A 21,560-nucleotide genomic window follows, 5' to 3' on the forward strand; every position below is an offset into this window, starting at 1 on the left:
AAAAACAATATGGAACATCAGTAAAAATAGGTGTTGGTTATAGGGAGTGGCTGATGGATAGTAGCAAAGATAGAAGATGATGAGTGTGATAGATGTCAATAAAGTATTGTATGAGTGAGAGAAAGAAAGTGATGTATACAGGTAGAGTGATGGTAAGGAGTACAGTTTATGGTTAGAATAATTTCTATTCCTCATTATACGGGCTATGCTCGTGGGCTACTAACCCCAAGATTCTGAGTTCGATTCCAGGCAGTGACCTGAATAATAATAATAATGATGATAATAATAATAATAATAATAATAATAATACTAACAACAACATCGAAAAATACCTTAGGAATGAGAACCCAGATTCGAAATTTCCCCAAGACACCTGATGAAGGTTCTGTTAACAACAAATAAGATGAGGACAAATATCCATCAAATGTAAATGATATAAATAATGTACATAATTCCTCATCTCTTAAATATAGAACTGTAATACTCATAGACAGTGCAAGCTTCTGTCAAAAACACTACACTTAAATCCTCTTATATCTAACTTTTCTTTCCACTTACAGTTCTTTGTTGCCATCACAAATCTTCCACATTCGAAGCTCACATTGCACTATCATGCTGCATTGCATTTCCTGCACAAGCATCATCACTCTGCCCTTTACTTTGAGAGAAAGATAGGGACCCCTTAATACTAGCAGAGGTAATAGCTACCTGACTGTTTCCCATTGTTTTTATTCTGGTTGTTATTCTATCACAACACCCACCTCCAATACTAATTCAGTTATCTGGGTAAAAAATTAAGTCCCTGTGTATTTTTATGCTTACTACTCTTGGACATCTACAACTTCAGATGTCTAGTTTCCATGTCAACCTGCCTATCATTCACCTATATTTAATGTGCGCTAATCATTTACAACTTCTACTTGTTCATTTTCTGTATGTCAAGGACAGTCATTTCTCAGATGATAGCTGAGTTCTAGCTTCCGTATTTATTAAACTTTTAGTTTTTTTATAAGTTTACTTTGAGGCCTCTCAATTTTAGCTTTTGCTCTCATGTCTGAAATACTTGTAAACAGAGAGGAACTAGCACTACGATACATTTTGGGGCAGTCATGACCACGTGGCTAAAACATATGCTTGCAGCCATGTTGTTTCAAGTTCAGTCCCACTATGTGATTCCATGGAGAACTCTTCTACTATAGCTAACCAATGTCTTTTGAGAGAATTTGGCTGACAGAAATAGTGCAGAAGTCTGTTGATTGTGTGTGTAAAGTGAAGCAGCATTTAACTAGCATGTGAAAGATGTTGCTTCAGTATACATCAATTCTATTCAATACTTTTCATTCTTTTAGTTGCAAATAATTTTTGAGAGAAGTGAAAATATAATAATGATTGATATGAACTATCATGCAGTCAAGTCCCATATTTCAGAAGCAGGTTATGACTAATGGTATATGTATTAATCAGTTTTCCACGGAGACACACACACACATACACACACACACATATATATATATATATATATATACATAGATGACCTAATACATTAGGTCATATTTTATGAGGAAATTTTTGTATCTTCAGGAAATATGTTTGTAATTTTGACGTGGCGGATCAGTAAATTATTATTGAACAAGGGAGACTAACCTGTATAAGCAATACAGCTATATGACTTATTTCCCTTGTTTTTCATTCTCTAATTATATTTCTACACATATTTTATACATTTATTTTTCAATACATTTGCATGTTTCCAATTATGCGTACACACGAACATGCTAATAAGCATATACATGTTATATCGTATTTTAAATAACATTCACATACAAATTCAGCTGTAAATAAGATACAAAGATATATTTTTCTCAAGAGAATTACAATTTATGTCTCAAAACTTTATTGTATTTTTTTATTTTAATGATAAATATAAAAGGTGCATACATTTATGTTCACTGAATGTAACGATTAAATGCGTCATTAAACATATACCTTTATCATCAGATTTTCGTACATAGTAAATGAGTAAAGAAAAAGTGCAGAAGTCAATACTTGGTCTTTTTCTCATTTCAATATACATTTCTAGATGTAGTTCCTTTACTAAATTTTATTCCTAAGGCAAAATGTCCGGTGTTTTTTTTTTAAATATCGTTTTATTACGACAGTTATTTGATATTTATTTTATTTTTTTAAGATAAAATGAAAATGTGCTGTAAAAAATACCAAAATAGTTGGTAAAAATCTAGCTTTTTGATTTAGGAGCTTGTACAGGGTCACTCAACCAGGAAGCTATTGCAGCCAAACTTCTTCCACTGTCAAAAAAAAGGAGAAAGATATTAAAGGATTTAATTCTTTATACAAAATGTTACTTACTTTCTTACTAACATCAACAGAGGACATCAAATACAACTAACCAGCACAGCATAAAAATATTTCTCATACACACAAAAACAAAATACAAATGATTACCTATAACACTTCTACATTTATAAGCCTAAGGGAGAGGGGTTCTTTCTTTTCTATTCTCATCCTTTTCCACCTCCCCTTTTGTTTTTTCTTTTTCCTTTCCTTAGAAAATTCATTAATATGGATAGATAGATAGATAGATAGATAGCACAAAACTATTTTGCATTAGGAATAACAATTAAATGCAAGAAACTAAAAATGTTTACTAAAAAGAGGAATCGGCTCAGTAAGAATATGTGTATTCTATAAATTTCTTTTTTTTTTTTTTTTTTAAATTTACAATGTATCTTGATTAGGTTGTATATTTAATGATTTATTAAATTATGTTGTTCATATTCAATAAATGACTGCTTTTGTTTTGATTTCTAAATAGTACACATTAAGTACTATTTATGAAGAGAAGAAAAGAGTGAATAATTATAATAAATTAAATAAATGCATATACAATACAGATAGAGAAGGAAAACATGAACTGAATTTGAGAGAGAAAAGACAAAACTGCCATACTTCAGACAATAAACTCCTGCATTTTGGAAGTGTTGTATGTCAGTGAATTGTTAAAACTTGTGACAGAATGCCTAACAGTTCCAGTTCACTGTGTTTAAATGCCATTAGGTCAACTTTGTCTATCACCCAGAATGAATCTTGCTTCGGTTAACTTTGCCCTTCATGTTTATGGAATCGATAAAGAATCAACTAAATACTGGTGTTAATTCTTTTCTCTCTCTCTTTCTCACTCACACATACACACAGAGTATCAGCTTCATTGTACTATGAGAACTGTAATGAAGACAACTAACTATGTCTTGTTTTCAGAAATTGTGAAGGGCTGAGCTAGGGTGTTAGAAACCATTTCTCATAGGAAAACTGATATGCTACTGAGATTGTCCAAAGACCTCAGAGTGCAGTACACTGTGGAACAGAAATAACAAAGAAGAGTGTATATAATCTTAAATCAGATGGAAACACGGTGTATTTCTATTGCTAGGTTTGAAGATTGCAACCAGTCAGTACACTGAGCTATAAACCGATGTTCTATTTCAATCAGAGCTAAAGAACAGCAATAACTTTTGAGTTTTACTTCCATTTATTATCAATATAAGTATTTGTGTGAAGGCGCATGGCCTAGTGGTTAGTTCGTTGGACTCACGATTGCTAGATCATAGGTTTGATTCCCAGACAGGGCTGTGTGTTATATTCTTGAGCAAAACACTTCATTTCATGTTGCACCAGTCCCTCTTTCGATTGGGTGGGGGGAATGTTGGCCTGCTCACCTAGCCAGAAGGGGTGGTGTCATTTGAAGTCTAAAACAATGCAAAAACACATTGTGACCAGCAATGTATAATAACATCATGGAGTCTAGTCAATGACATGATAAGTATTTGTAACACATCCAAGGTTACCTTTTAAAATGAACAACATATGAAAAAGTGTTACATTTAACTTCCCTATAGTCAACTGCTTCTCTCTTATGACTCTACTTTGAACCTCCACTACTAAACCATATCTACTTTTAATCACTTTTCCAATGCATTTATTTTATCAGATATAGTGCAAAAATAAATTTTAATTATAAATGAATTATGCATAGAAGTAAAATTTATTGAAAGACATTGAAACTTAGAATGCAAAATGACAGAGGTCAGTGGTAGAAACTTTTGATATGTTACATATATGGAACATATAATGTAATGGGTAGTAGTTACAAAGAGAATATCATTTCCATTGTTTTGGTATGTAGCATCCAAATCCAAAGCAAATGGTAGAAATAGTTAGTGGAATGTTCATTTCAGTATTGTATAAATAAAGTATCAAAAGTGAGTTACCAGAGTGTTCCTGTTCTACTGATAATGGAGCATAGTTTCTCTCAGTTGCCTCTTCATAGTCTGGCTGTTATTTTATTGCAGCATACTCACACTACCACCTCTCTCTCTCTCTCTCTCTCTCTCTCTCTCTCTCTCTCTCTCTCTCCCTCCCTCCCTCTCCCTCCTTCTCTCTCACCCCCCCTCTCTCTCTCACACACACATACGCACACATTTCTGCTGGTAAATGGAAAGAAAAACATTTAAAATATTTCAGGCAGGGTTTGAACACTGATCTTTGTACTACAAAGTCTAAAATTCTTACAATTAGTCAACTATTCTTTCCCCAGCTGAGTAATAAATGTAACTAATGATTATAATCTTACTATTTTCTGGGGTTTTTTTTTCTTTTTGTACAATAGTCATCTTAAAATTCTTCTATGAAAAAAAAATTTCTTTTCTTAAAAGGAAGCATAATTTGTCTTAAAAGCTTATCTGTATTTATTAAGATAAACCATAGATTTTATAAGATTATGGACAGGTGTCAAGTTTTGAGTAATGGCTCTAGTATGTGCAGCAGCCGTTACAAGATTTTAACTGCAGAATATTTATAGCTTTACATACAGATTCAGTTAAATATCTCTCTGAGGGATTGAACTTTCTTCCTTTGTTACTAAAAGATCACTTGTTTGATGGTAAGTTCACTCAGACAGTTCTTCTTTGCTTTCTTTGTTTTTGTTAGAAATTTATTCAACTATGAATTAAATATTTTAGTAGCAAAGGTTTTTTAAGGAATTAGTAGGAAAGGACTTAATGCTGTTTAAGTGAAGACTTTCTTTAAAGATCATCTGATTTTACCCCCATCCCTTAACAAAAGTAAAATACAAAATTTAAAATGTTAAACTGGAAGAGGCTATACTGTGCCAATAGTAATAACAATGATATAACCTTTTAAAATGGCAATTTAAAAACATAATAAATGAATTTAAAAAATAATTAAATAATAAAGTAAAAGAAAAAAATATTAAAAATCAAAATGTTTTAATAAACTCTAAAGTAAAAATTCAATTTTTAGTGACATTTAAAAGAAGGTTGTAACTTGCCATGTTTTGAGGTGTTATTTTAGCAATGATAGTCAAGAGATTAATTTGAAATGTTTTTTAAATGCTTTCCTCAAGGTTTTTCATTATGATTCATTTTGAGAAGAAAAATAGAAGGAGTTTACCATACGATAATGTAGTGTTTTTGTTTATTTGAACTTATTTTTGTTTGTTTAAATGTTAGCTGTGTTGCTGTTGAGCATCTTGAAGAATGCACTGGATATATTTCTGTATTTTTGTTGTCTTCTTGGAAGTCTGATTAAGAAAACAGCAAGAAGTGAATTACTTCACTTATGGAATCAGTTCCTAGCATTTAGCAACTTCTTGCATGTAGCTACACAAACGCTAACAATACTAATGCATTCACATTTCTGCATGTATGCAGATGTTTGCATGGGCATGAACACGCACACACACACACACACTCTCTCTCTCTCTCTCTCTTCCCTCACTTTCTCTCAACATCAATTGTAATTTTTTTTCCAATATCTTAGTAGTGGTAATATGATATAAACTGTTTAGCTTAAATCTTCTTCTAAGGCTCTGTCATCTAAATCCTGGCAAGAATCATGACAGATCATGGGGTTGTTGTTCATTTTTTCCAATCTTTTGTTAGGTGTGAGTAGCAAATGGACTGAAATGAGAGACAGATAGGCAGATGTACTACGATTCTGAAACATTAATTGTTTAGTACAGACATATAACAATAATTTGGTATAATTAAAAAAGTAAATGCAATATAGAATTTCATTTGGTGGTTAGGATAGGGGAACATGCCCTTGCTTTGTTTTGTTTTGTTTTTGTATTTTTGGTGGGGTTGGGGGTCAGTTGATGGTCTCTTATGTCTAAGAGTTGTATTCTCCCGAAATATATAAGGTAGAGTGAAATGGAATTGGAGCAGCTGGTGGAATTGGAACAACTACATTGGAATGGACTCAGAGAAAAGCTCTTGTTTCCTTCATGATATGCATGTGTGACATGTGATCAAATGGAACTTATTGTGAATTATTTAAAGTTAATAACTTTTTGAAGAACAGGGAAAGTATATTAGATGTTAGATGCAAAATTTAGATGATGTTTGCACATATGAGTTTATGCTGTCAAGCAAGTGGACATCTCTTGAAATAGAGAACATAATTTTAATAGGCACACATGAAGAAAGGAAGATTTGGAGGTTCAACAGTGATCTCTCTTTCTTTCTCACCATTCCTCTCTATACACTATATGTTTACAAACTTGTCAGAGTGTCTGATGAATTTATTTCCCCATGTAATTAAACAAATGGCTTACTGGTTTATCATAGATATTTTTTTAAGTTATCAGTGATAAATAACACTTACAAATCCTAACAGATTTTGTCATTAGATTTTTTTTTCATGCAAGCATTAACTAAATAATTGTTGGCAAAACTGCTACTTTCAGCAGAGAATTTAATTTTTAAAAGCTAAGTAAAAAGAAGAAAACAACATCTTGTTTCTGAAATTTGCTCGCAATACAAATTTAGTATGTTTGCAGAAATATATATCTATATGGTTGATATTGTTTAGCACCTGGTCAACTCTGATCAAAAGCATTCTAGATATGGCCATTTTTTTTTAAGATGGTTGGATTGAATTTGAAAGGAGTTTACCTGCTATTTCTAACCAGTCAAAAGACTACATAAATACTCTGTTGGCTTGGTACATGTGCTTTGTGTAGTCATGTGAGCGAATCTAAAGAGGTTGCTCAGCATCAGTTTTAAAATTCTTAATTATTGAGAAGAGGTATTATATGTAGATTCTGTCATGAAATATCTATGTATGAGAACAAGAAAGTGTGTTGACAGACTGAGGAACAGGGAACAGAACAAAACTGAATGTAGGTTGAAAATCCACAGTGGACTCTGTAAGTCATCACAATGTCAAGGTGACAGCTACTGCCTCCAGTAGCAACTCCCTAGCTCATTTCTTATCCCTGTACTCTGGTATCCCTGGATAGAGAGACGACATTGATATATGTGTATGCATATCTGCAGGCAGCAGAGAAGAAAGAGTAGGGCAGCAGTTCTTCCTTACATAAAATCCAATTAAAATGCAAGTTATGTCTAGGTCAGTGACATAGTCATTAAGGTATCAATAGAATCTCTCTTATGTTCCATTTTATGTGCAGCTTTATGCATGCATATGTAAAAGTGTATTTAATTCTACTCTCCATCTTTGTGTGTCTCTCTCTCTTTATCTCTCATATATATGTACACGCGTGCATGTGTGTTTGTATATGTATATACAAGCATTCATACATGGTTCTTCTCCATGTGAGTATCCAAGCAATAAGAATTAAATATGTCGTTATACATTAGATCAGATCAGCTTGTCACTCTATGACAGGTGCCAATTTTCTGCCAACAATTTCAAGCCTGACTCATCAAATATTTTCTTTTTAAAAAAACTAAAAAATAAAAATATCTCAACTTTTTTTTTATATATACATATAGATAGATATGGATATAGTATTTATCTATCATATATACTGATACACAGATATATATATATATAATACTAATCTATTATATATATATATATATATATATATATATATATATATATGTATGTATGTATATGGTAAAAGACAGAGGGAGATAATATTTATCAAGGCAACTAATTGGCAAAGTTGTCTGTACATTTAATAGAATACAACTTTGCATTTCGTCCTTCTGAGGTTGATAAAACAGTACTAATTCAAGGAAGTAGATTGCTGGAATCATTCATGTCCAATGGTATACTTTATGGTAGTTGTTCATGCTTTTGCATTTTGACAGCAATTATATATACATATACTTATGCATAGAAATATTAAGATTTAGTTGAATTAGGCACTTAAGTTGAGGTACCAAGTCAGTCCAGAATTGTTCGTATAGCTCGAAGTTAGGTGAATAAAAAGCAAATAAGTAACGAGGATGTCCAGGTATTAGTGCATTATAGCTGTTTCAAGTGGCTCTATTTAATCAATCAATGCAAGCATTACATCAATTTGAAATAAACTGTTCTTCTTGGACGCATAAGACCATATAGGTTTTCAACATACAGGATACTCTATTATAATTTTTTAGCAAATTTTTCAACAGAACCAGAAAATAAAGGAATTACATATGTACGTATATATATATATATATATATATATATATATATATATATATATATATATATATATATATAATAATAATAATAATATTAGAGATAAAATCCAAAATTACAGGTAAAAACTCAATTAAAGTCAATTTATTAAAAATTAGAATTAAATTAATATATATATATATTACACCACCACCCCACTCACACACACACACATACATCTCCTTACTCAGGTGAATTATTACCTTGCTTGGGAACAAGTAAAGGTTGGTAACAGGAATAACATCCAGCTGTAGAAAATCTATCTCAACAAATTTTGTCTGACCCATGCTATCATGGAAACCTGAGCATTAAAACATGATTATGATGAAAATATACTTACATGTTTGTGTGCATGTATATGTATAGATGAGTAATATGTGTGTGTAGTATATATATATATATATATATATATATATATATATATATCCATACACACATACTTTATTTAAATTTTTTTTTTTTCGTTAATGTCTCAATGACTTATTTTTATTTTGTAACTTCAAATGTACTATTTAGTGACCACATCACTCATGATTTGGAATTATTCAATAAGACACAAATAGTTCTGTTCAATATGAACCTAATTTCATTAAAAACATGACTATTTTCTAAGAAGGTCTCTTAGGAAATTTCTTGATTTTGACAAATTCCATATTATTATTATTATTATTATTATTATTATTATTATTATTATTATTATTATTATTATTATTATTATTATTATTATTATTATTAAGGTGGCAAGCTGGCAGAATCATTAGCATGCTGGGTGAAATGCTTAGCAGCATTTCGTCTGTCGCTATGTTTTGAGTTCAAATTCCACTGGGGTCAACTTTGCCTTTCATAGTTGATGAAATAAGTACCAGTTATGCACTGGGGTTGATGTAATTGACTTAAATCCCTTCCCCCAATTTTGAGGCCTTGTGCTTCCAGTTGAAAGGATTATTATCATTATTATTATTATTATTATTATCTAAGGAGGTGAGCTGGAAGAAACGTTAGCATGCCAGGCAAAATGCTTAATAGCATTTCGTCTGTCTTTACATTGTGAGTTCAAATTCCACCAAGGTCGACTTTGTCTTTCATCCTTTCAGGGTCGATGAAATAAGTACCAGTTATGCATTGGGGTCAAGGTAATCAACTTGTCCTCTTACCCAAAATTTCAGGCCTTGTGCTTATAGTAGAAAGGACTACTACTACTATTATTATTATTATTATTATAATAATTATTATTATTATTATTATTATTATTATTATTATTATTATTATTATTATTTAGCTAACGTACATGATCCAACTATTATATGGGTAATGGTACTCTTTTTTTTATGCCATTATTCTTTGTCCATTCTCTTTCTGCAAGTCAGCAACTAAAAGGTATTTTTGCTATTAATTTTCAGTAAAAGCTATTCTAGTTCTAAACTGGATAGTTTTATTTTATAATTTTTTTTTTATTCTATAGTTTTATAAATGGTTTAATAAATTAAATATTTCACCTGATGTTTTATTTTGGCAATATCTCTTATTAGTACAAAGGTACTAATAAGTATCTGTTGTTGGCACTCCGTCGCTTACGACGTCGAGGGTTCCAGTTGATCTGATCAACGGAACAGCCTGCTCGTGAAATTAACGTGCAAGTGGCTGAGCACTCCACAGACACGTGTACCCTTAACGTAGTTCTCGGGGATATTCAGCGTGACACAGTGTGACAAGGCTGACCCTTTGAATTACAGGCACAACAGAAACAGGAAGTAAGAGTGAGAGAAAGTTGTGGTGAAAGAGTACAGCAGGGTTTGCCACCATCCCCTGCCAAAGCCTCGTGGAATTTTAGGTGTTTTCGCTCAATAAACACTCACAACGCCCAGTCTGGGAATCAAAACCATGATCCTATGACTGCAAGTCCGCTGCCCTAACCACTGGGCCATTGCGCCTCCACTTTCAAGTATCTACTGACATACTAAACATAGTTTCTTAACTGTTTTGCGTATATGTGTAAACATAATTCTGAAACTGAAATGAACTGTAAATGCTTGAAGTTATTTAGCCTTATGTCAGCTCTGATCAAGCAGGCATGATGAAAGATGCTCCATCCATATCCATAACATATCTTTATATATCAAGATCCATATTATCCTCAGGTGTCCTTTTGATTTTGATAATAGTGTATGTTGGGATGGGGAGGGGGAGATGCAAAGGGAATGTTTAAAAGGTTAGTTTTGAGGAAAATTATATAAATATAAAAAAATACATTTGCACACAGTTCATGAAAAATGTTAGAAATTGCAGAACCCGGCAACTGGAAGCCACATTATTGCTAGTTTGTGTCAATTTTAGTGTTCTTTTCTCATCAACCATCACCTAGATAATAATAACTATGGTTGAAGTCAATAAGGTATTTCTACCAACTACTGCTGAGATATGCATTCAGTGCTGTACGTAGTAGAATATATGAGAGCTATCAGCGTTTGTTTCCACAACTGGCAAAGGTTACAAAAAACATGGAATACCTTTTTAAAAAAATTATAATTTGAAAGTTCAATTTTTGTTACTGTAAATTTCAAAATCTGAAAATTCAATCAAATTTAAGATTATTATTATTATTATTATTATTATTATTATAGTGGATGTCATAGTGTAAGAGTTTCCAGTGAATTGAATTTATAACTCAGTTTCACACACACACACACACACACACACACACACACACACACACACACATTTACACTTATACACAAACACTGACACTAAAATTACAAATTCTTGCACAGTTTTTTTGTTTACTTTATAATTTTATGTAATCTTTTTTTATAGTTAATATTTTCCCACTAGAAAAGAATTTCTTTGCAAATGATTTGCTTATTTTGGTTAGGTATTTGCTAATGATGGGAACAGTGAGACAGAAAGAACTACTCACTAAATGAAAATTTCCCTCCAAATCCGTTTCCTAAGTACCATTCATAATGCTCATTCAATATTCTCTTAAAACTCAATAAATTTGCAAACCTTTTTACAGTTCTGTCTTCAAGTAAAGAATATACATATCCATATGTATATTCACAAATAATATGAATATAGAGAAACAGTTGTTTAGATAATGATGATGATGATGTTGTAGTTATCTACATACATTTTGATAAAGAAATATTATATTTATTGTAAAGATTATTTGCCAACCTAATATGGCAGTCCCGGTTGGGATGAATGCTACTGTTGTTTAGCCCCAGGAAACATTGTCTCCAGTTGTCTATGCGACACACAATCTGTGTCCTTATATTTTCAAACAGGAGACTGCCATATTATATTGGCAAATAATCTATACTTTAAAGTAGTTACTGTATGTCTCTCGTTGAGAGATTTAGAAATAATAATGTTTCTGTTATATTTATTCTAAATGCAAAAAAAAAAATGGGCAAGACATATAACCCATCATTATACACAACTATCCACTAAGAAAAAGTCATAAAGCATTTGTTATCATTAGCTTCTTCTACACTCTTATACCACTGTTTCTTGACTGAGAGTGTCTTTTATTGACATCCTTATTCTTCTTCAAAAACTCACCTTTGTAAAAGCAGGTGGAAGCTACGTAATGTAGTTTTAAACTGATGTGTAACTATAGTAATTGTTAAATATTTGCCAATTTCTCAAGATTTCAATAACAAATAATTTTCTAAGCAAAAGAGTTAATATAAAACAATGTACATATGTATACACACAGACACACATATATAATGTGCAGTCTTTATAAGGAGTGTGGGAGAAGAGCCCTAATTTACATGCTCAGAAACTAAAAACCAAATACTTTATTGCTTTTAAAATATTTGCTATAATTGCTAAAAACCAACACTTTCTTTGAATTTTTAGTTAATTAAATTGTATTGTCATGAAAGTCTTTTGCTTCCTGTCCCTATACAACTGCATTTTCTCCCATTAGACATACAGACATATCATTCCTACAAGCCTCTGTGGAGGAAAGCATGTGCTGGTCAAATAGATGATCACTTAGGTGCATATGAAGGTAAGTGACTACGCTGAAATATTATTGTGTCATTTTTCCCATTTACACTTTCAGTTTCCATTTTTCTCTTTTCTCTGATCACCTCAATCCGCTCAACCCTCTCAGTAAAAGAGAAGTATTTATTTTTATAGAGTTATGCCAGTTTCTTTTACCATCATTGGCTTTACATATTTTATTACATGCTACTTTATGTAGAAGTTCAGTGAGAACAACATAATGGTGTTGACCATTGTCCATTAGCAATTAATCATCATTCTTGTCTCTTATTTTAAGCTATCAAGCCTTTCACAACATTCATAACAAGAAACTGCTAACATAGTAATATGTAAGTTGCATTTATAATATAAAAATGTAATAGAATTAAAATAAAAATTAATTTTAAAAACTTAGTTTCTTGTCCTGACAAAATCATCATCTAATAAATTTGTTTATAACATTTTGTAATCAATGTTATGAATGTTATATTCATTTAAGCTGATAACAATGTGTAAAAGATTGGCAGGTTATCATCTAAAGTTGATCATTGCCAAATATTAGATTGGCTCAGATGTAATGATACTTGATTATAAAAGGTTTCAATATAACAGGTTTGAGTTCAAATATTTAGGCTAAGAATCTGTAATATACTGGTACAAGTGGTGACACACTGGGACATGCCTATGTTGACTTTGTTGATATCCAATAAGAAATACTTGATCTCAGAACGTTATGCTGCAAGGTCTATGCATCTGACTATTCCACAACAGCAATAAAAATAAATTGTAAGAATAAATTTGCAAATTTTGTTTATCTGATAAAAAAATAGTATTTATCTGATAAATGCTGTTCATCTGACATCAGTTATATTATTTTTTATTTTGTTCTTTTTCACAAGGCAACAATTTTGTTTTTATCAATGAAAAATGTCAATAATAGACCAACTGCCGTTACTTATGAGCAACTATTATTTTCTATGGTAAATTTGTTGTTGCAATACCAAGTTAAAGAAAGGACATTTGTCTTTTGTTTATAATCATCTACATAGAAATGAAATTTTTCAAATTTCGATTTTTTTCTTTTTTCACAGCAGAATGGGTTACATGCTATTTAACCTCATATAGTTTGAGAACATCAATGTAGCTTACATATTTAGTCTTTGGAAATCTCTGCATGGCTTACATATTCCAATTTATTTCTCAATCGAGCTCACCAAATAAAAAGCCTTGTAATAATTTTGCAATGATAGATGGCATTACATTTAGTTTCTTGTTCTTGAAAAATGTTCACAGAAATAAAATATACAGAATTTAGATGAATGAACTACTAGCATTTTTACTTGAAATCATTTTATTTATTCATTTATCAAGTTATTTATTTATTTGCATGTGCATGTTTCATTTATCTTAGAAGGTTCATTATCTGCTGTGTGTAAAACTTATAAAATGTTGTTCTTTAATAAAATATTTCAATGAATTTTATTTTTGAACATAACTCCAAGAAATTTTTAAAAACACAATTGATAAATATTCACATTAAGTACAATCTTTTTTTACTAAGTTTTTTTTTTTTTTTTTTGTGATTTACAAATTATTTCGCTAATTTCCATTTTGCACAATCTTCATTTTTCTTTATTTTCACTTCTGATGGCAGGGGCTATGTTTTAGTTGCAAATATGATGACCGTGTTTATACCCCCTTAGCATTTTTTTTTTGCACAGGCAAACAGTATCTGTCTAATCTGCATCACAATTTGCTGTGTACCTATTCATTATGTACAGGTTATGGCCCATCTAGTCAACATCAGACAAAATTATATCTATCTACTTTGGTAATGTAGTCAAATACAAAGATATTTTTTGTCATCCATCCTACCGATGCTGATTATTCAAAATGAAGGTTAGCTCTCATGATGGTTCCAGGTATTACATTTGAAGTGTTCATCGCTTAGATTAATTGCCAAAATCAGGGTTAGTATATTCAGTCTTCTCACCAAATTGTACCAAAATACACCCAGTATACACTACAGGAAGGCGTTTCTATTGGCAAAAGATTTCCTAACAATCAAGCCAGTTAGAAAAGGGTTATTGTACGGGAAGTGCTAGTTCCTTTGAGCAAACCAAATCCTCATTCCAAGCTTTGAGGATTTTTAAAAATAAATAAATGTTTAATGATTTATTAATAGATACAACTTTAGATATGTTTATATTTCATAGTGGAAGTTATTCAAGAATACTTGTTCATCATATTTCTTCATTCCTTGGTGAAACATTATTGTGCTTAGGGATCCAATGAACTACTTGTATTATGGGGGGAAAATACAAAACATTCTTTTTTTTTCTTTGTTTTTGTAAATGTATTGAAAAAATATAATCAATGATACTTATTAGTCCTGAAAACAATGTCAACTGCATCAACATCAGTAATCTGCAAGCTTGCAAAGGTCTTTTGTGCTGTTCATTCTCTAGCTAAATAACAAAAGAGATATAATTGTGAAAATTAAAGCCAGACCTTGAAGAATTTAAATTTAAAGATGCAAGTTCAAATCATATAAACAAACAGTCTCTTTGTTTACATTTTTTAAATTCTGAATTACACTATTCTGGGAGGGCCCTTCAAAGGGCATATTGTGCTGTTCCCTCTTCCTTGTTAATTCCATATATTATCTATGCTTTGTCCTTTGTCCAAAGTCCACTATGTCATATCTTAATTATGGATAAAATATTAACCTTACATTTCTTTTTACAAAAAAAATGTAAAAGAGTCAATAAAAAGAAGAAATTCTAACTTCTGTGTTTACAATGATCAGATTGACTTTTAAAAGTATTTTTCTTCTTTTTTATGATGTAACCTTATTTCCCTTTAAATATTTCTACATTATTCTTTAATTTCCTTTCATTTCTTCAGTATTACATAAAAATCTCAAAAAAAATTATATAACTATAATGAAGATATTTCTTATCTTCTTGAGAAATAATAGACTTTAAATTCACTATTAATATATATCATTAATACATCTCAGTTTAATTGATTTGATTTTTCTAACAAATATAATTTGGCATGTTATTTGACATTAGGTCTGAGGTTTCTTATTCTGTTCTTGTAGACCAATCATATTTCATGAGCGGAACAAAATGTAAGTCTTTGAAATCAGATCTTCTAATTAATTTTGTATCATTGTTAACAATAATTAAGAATTCTCTAAATCTAAATGTTGTCTTGTAAGAACTGTTTTAGCCTTAAGACACATAAACACTGATATTTAACCTATTTCAACCATACACTAAATCAACATGGCCATCTATGGAACATTTATGATACATTTTATTTATCTTATAAGCACTTTGATTTTTTTTTTTTCAAACTTCAGTTTCTTACCATTGTTGGCATTGAAACTAATAAATCTATTGTCGCTTCATATCTTAGTTTATTTTTATCTGAATATCTTTTCCATTTCTACATTATCTTAATAGAAAAAAGAATGGATGATAAAGAGAAAAAAAAGCCAAGATAGCATTTATTCTTTACTATAACAATTTTTCTGTTAAAGAGATGTTCTAACACTTTAAAATCATTATTAACATTCCTGCTTATAAGATAAATTCTCCTTTGTTTCATCACACAATTCAAACCACTTGGTTATGCAAAAAATACACTTGAAAATAGAGTGTTTGGCTTTTTATGTCATTTTTGCGAGTGAAGTACTTTTTCAAGTTATTCAAATTTAGGCATGCATTATTAACTATAACTTATTCATGCCATTTCTGTTTTCTTTTGCCAGAACTTCTAACAGATAATAATTTTCTGAACCTGTTTCTTTAAGCTTATTCAGAGAATGGGAAGTCTCACTTTATGCAAAATGACAGTTGCCTTTACATATTAATATCTTTAAAGTGTACTTTCTGCTTCTGTATATCTAATAGTTGGTCAACAACAAACATATGTATGTATGTACATATATATATATATATATATATATATATATATATATATATATATATATATATATATATATATATATATATATATACATGTATCTATACATATGTTTGTATATATCATAAGAATGTAGATAAGTTTGTACATTTATTCAATACATTCTTACATGTGTTTCTTCAATGAATAAATTCTTTATTAAAGGTTTTACCATACAATCAGATTGCATCATCAAATCATCAGAGGTTGTATAGAATATAAGAAAATTTGTAATAGTTAAACCTACCTTCTGCCATGATTAAGGTCTCAAAGAATTTATTTAAATGGGTTAGCAGTTTATAAAGAGAAAGTTTCTTATAATAGAGATGATGGTGTGCTAAATTGTCATGTGGTCTAGAAGAATGAACATAGGTTTTTGTTACCAGATGGCGAGCACTAATGATTAGGATAGACATATTAATCTGCTTGAAAGCTTCGTTTAATTCTCACTTTTATCTGACCAACACTAGGCAACTAATATTTACACATACATATATAATATCATTTACACACACATATAAATGGTTTGACATATACACCTAAATAGATACATACACACACATGCACAGATATATGTACAGGCCTTCATAGTTCAAATTTATATATACATATATATATATATATATATATATAAAAATTAATAATTAAGGGTACTAGCAAGCAGGGGAGATTAATTATATGCATATTTTTGTGTATATATGTATATAAATGAATGTAGAAATGTGTGTATGTATACATATGCATACATACACACACACACACACACATATATATATATATATATATATATATATATATATATGTTTGTAAATGAGTACTTACATTTATTTATATGTATGTGTGTGAAAGTCATTCTGTATGTAACAGAATTTGTGAGAATGTATGTTAACTACCTAGTGTTGGTCAGATAAAATTAAAGTTATAGTAACTTTCAAATAGATTAATATGTCTATCCTAGTCATTGACTCTACCATCGCATCATAAATCTATATTAAATGTTGCAGGCCACATTGTGACTTAATATACTTACCATCATCTCCATTGTTATAATAAACTTCCTACCTTATAAACTACCAACCTGTTTAAATTCTGTTGGAAAGACGATGTGTGGGTTGAACCACCTAAGGCAAATTTCTCATTTCATATATAATCTCAATGATTTATGCAATCTGATTGTAAGGTAAATCTTTGAATACTATAAAACTATTCTGTAATGAAATACATGTAAGAATATATTGAGTAAACATATAAACCTATCTCTTCTCTTCTTTTTTTTTTTTTTTTTTTGTTTGAAATACATTCTGTGTTCTGGGTATTGCTGGATAACTTCAACAGGATATTTCAAAAAATAATTTGAATTCTCTACATGCACACACTGTTCAAACTATAAAGGAACTCATGGGTTTCTAAACTTTGGTTATATATTCTACTCTATATACTGAATGACAAGAATTTTACATACATGCATGTATACATATATATATATATATATATATATATATATACACACATACACACACACACGTATATATGCACACACACACACATGCATATATGTGTGTGTGTATCTCTCTCTCTCTCACTCTCTCTCTCTCTCTCTCTCTATATATATATATATATATATATATATATATACACACACACACATGTATATAATATATAGCAATAATCAACTAAAAAAACTATTTGCTGAACTATCCTGGAAGTCAAAAATACACTCTACTTCTGAGGGTTATGATATGCTAAACTAACTTTGATACTTTTTAAATGTTATTTTATATGTATTGTCTTACTCAGATTGGTTCTCTAATATGTTATTTTTCATGATGGATAAGTCATTTCCTTCATATATATATATATATATATATATATATATATATATATATATATATATATATAGGCTGGTTAGTTGCTTGTCAGTAATCTATGATTTTGTCTCTGATAATCCATATAAGAATAACAGAGGCTTATATATTATTGACAACATATTGTTGTTGTGTTGTCCAGACCCATGGCACGCAGTTAGTTCCTAAAATGAGAGCCTCTACATGGCCACTTGATTTCCAAGAAATAGCAACAAAATCTCCTTGAAATTTCTCCTTGTCTTAAAAATGGATGAATAAACTGGATGAGTCTTGGATATAATATGACACAAAAGAAGCTGGGATGATCGTGGATGGAATACTAGTCAAGCAGATAATGTTTGACATATCAAAACTTTTCTATATTATTGATACTATTGTATAGAGAAATACTTTATTTTGAACAGAGAAACACTAGTGTCTTGTTACTTTTGTGCGGTCTGTGTTGCATGTTTAAATTTAGAGTACTGTGTGCTATATGATATGTGAAGATAGCTGTTGTTGTCTTTTACATATTATAGTATTTAATAATCACCCAATAATTTATGTTGGCAATTATGTTTAAATTGTTGTTGAATAAATAACTATGTTATTATAGTTATATGCAAAAAAATTGTGCGTATAGTATATATGCATATTTGTAGAACATGTGGAGTAAATCTGTGTTAAGAGTGCTGCCTGCAATATTCTGACCACTAGAATTGGTTAAATTATACCACAGTATGAATGAAATGTTTATGCATGTGTGTGTGAGTGTGTGTGTCTATGTGAATTACAATATATCTTGTTTCAAGGGAAATTTTCTGTCAGTATTCATGCATGCTATTAGTACATATTTCGTGCGAACCTAGTCTACTGATTGATACTACTCAATTTTATCTAAAGTTCCATTTCTGTTCCATCAACAGGTATGTCTAAAGATAATCATGTCACAGGTGAGCATATTTATTCTCACTTTGTGCTTGAAAAGATTTACCACCATCTCTCACTAGTCTTTTCTTTAAAGACTATAACAACAGCTTATGTTTCGTCATTCTTGTATGCAAATCAGAGATTATTGCAAATCAGAGATTAATCATTTCTTTATGCTGCTCCGTTATTGTTTGTTATTTTTTTTTTTCACTCACTTTTCTATTCTATGCTTTTTACCACATGACTTTTATCATGTAACTCATTACATGATGTTATCATTATCATGTATCTTCTTGTGTTACATCAATCTCTCTAATTATTACACATCTGTGTAAACACAAGTATAAAGAACTATATTCACTCTTTGGTAAACTTGTTTCTATTTCAAAATACCCCACACACCTTTTAAATACAGTTCCAATTTACCCCTTTACTCTAAATGTATGCCCCAAATATGTTCTTCCCATACAAAGCACTTATCCTACATTTTCCTGGTACATCTCTATTTTTGTCATAAAATGTCCACTTGAATATTGTTGGGTGGAGAGTTTGCATATAAATATAGATATGCTATAGGTATGTTGAGTGGAATACTTGTTTGATACACATATGGTTGGTGTAAACAAACTTTTGCTGTTAACTATGATATCTCCTAAATTCAAATTGTTTAGTAAAGTAAGTACTCTTCAGTAATAGATTATTTGAAGAATGCTATCCTATTATACTTATTTATAATAATGTAAAATATTTATTTTTCTTTCTAAAAAATCACTTGAACTTTCTTTTTCTTACATTTACTGGTCACAGAGGAATTAGTTATAAAATAATCTTTCAAACATATTTTACCATCATAGTCTTTATTTAATTCTTAATTTCTTTTTGTTTTTTTTTGTTGCTATTCATTTTCAATAGTGATGTTTGTTTTTTGTCTGTGGACAGATTTTCGATAATTCTGCCATGTTTCAAAATCAATTTTGCCCCTACCGTTTTAGTTACATGATTTCCATTATTGCTCTCTTCACTTCTAAAATCACACGGAAACGTTTGCATGTAAAAAAAAAACACAAGTTATTCAGCTTTCATAACTGCATACTACTAAATGGTTGAAGATAGCCAAAAACTAAAAAGAATAGTTAACAATGCACAATTTCTGTTATGTAAAACAATATATCAGCTGGCAAATGCTTTTCATAAATGTTTTTCTCATTAGTACAAGCTATATCAGTAATCCATATCTGCTTTCTTGATTTATCTTTTAAAATTTCATCTGGGGCATGGTGAGGACTTTGTGCATATGATATTAAAGCCAATTTTTAATTCCCAGTAGGAACCATTTGTCATAAATGCCCTTATGTTTTAATGTTTATTTAAGAAATCATCATCATCATAATAGTAATAATGATAATAATACTAATAATAATCATAGTAGAGTGCTAGATTAGATGTTGTATCTCTAGTTCACTGCTTCATTGTTGTGCTTTTAAATTTAGCCAATATCAATAATGATTATCACCAACCCAGGGATTGACAAATTAATGTCAGTGATGTACTCAAATAAATTCAACCAAAAGAAGTGATTTTTCACTTTGACACAAAACTTTATGCTTGTAGGGAAGTGGTAAAATCAATGACCAGGCCATAATGCATTTATTTCTGTTATTTATTTTATCGACTACACAGGCATGAACATCAAAAATTAATCCTGGTGATATTCAGAATCAAAGCTTAGAGGGTCAAAACTAAGTGTTGTAAAACATTTAATTCAATACTTTACAACTTCTGCTAGTCTTCTTGGTTTATAGTAGATGCTGTAATAATTGATGTTAGTACCAGACAAATACTTGAGGCATATTATATTCCCTAATCTTCCACACCCAATTGTCACTGACATAAAACTGATGTACCTCATACCAAACCCTACAAGGTATCTCTGAACATAGGCTCAAAAAACACTCTCCAGTTAAGTCATGTCAATATTGTCTTGTTAAACAGATGGTAGACAATATCACATCGGACATTAAGTAAGCAATATTGTGCCCAACCCACCCAAAATATGAATAGCATACACCTCAAACTCTGAAAGTTCTTTCTTTCTCTTTACAACCACTACTACAGTAGCCTTTACCCTTTGAAATTAACTAGTCTCATGCCATCTTCACTTTGACATGCCTCACTCACTTGTCCATCTTCTGATTATCACACATTGTGTCTCTCAATTTATGAACCTTTGCAAACCATTGCTCCTCTCCTTCAAGTGTGTGGCTTTGAGACAATGTTAGAAATCAGGGTGATGGAGTGACAAAT

General features: G+C 30.4%; 1 protein-coding gene across 11 annotated transcripts in view; it reads left to right on the plus strand.

Annotated features, from left to right (window-relative positions):
- The window catches only part of LOC106881143 (uncharacterized), a 406,256-nt gene that overhangs the window by 365,079 nt on the left and 19,617 nt on the right, over positions 1–21,560 (plus strand). For 4 of the 11 annotated variants that reach the window (XM_089349353.1, XM_089349358.1, XM_089349352.1 and 1 more), the window contains 3 exons: positions 12,449–12,532; positions 15,614–15,643; positions 19,253–19,279. The exons of 1 other annotated variant lie outside the window; for it this stretch is intronic. In XM_089349353.1, coding sequence (XP_089205479.1) covers positions 12,449–12,532; positions 15,614–15,643; positions 19,253–19,279 — 141 coding nt within the window. The remainder of the gene's footprint in view (positions 1–12,448; positions 12,533–15,613; positions 15,644–19,252; positions 19,280–21,560) is intronic. 6 more of the 11 variants (XM_089349355.1, XM_089349361.1, XM_089349354.1 and 3 more) reach the window with 2 other exon arrangements.

Source organism: Octopus bimaculoides, chromosome 3 (assembly GCF_046866305.1).
Source record: "Octopus bimaculoides isolate indiv1 chromosome 3, ASM4686630v1, whole genome shotgun sequence".
Taxonomy (NCBI): domain Eukaryota; kingdom Metazoa; phylum Mollusca; class Cephalopoda; order Octopoda; family Octopodidae; genus Octopus; species Octopus bimaculoides.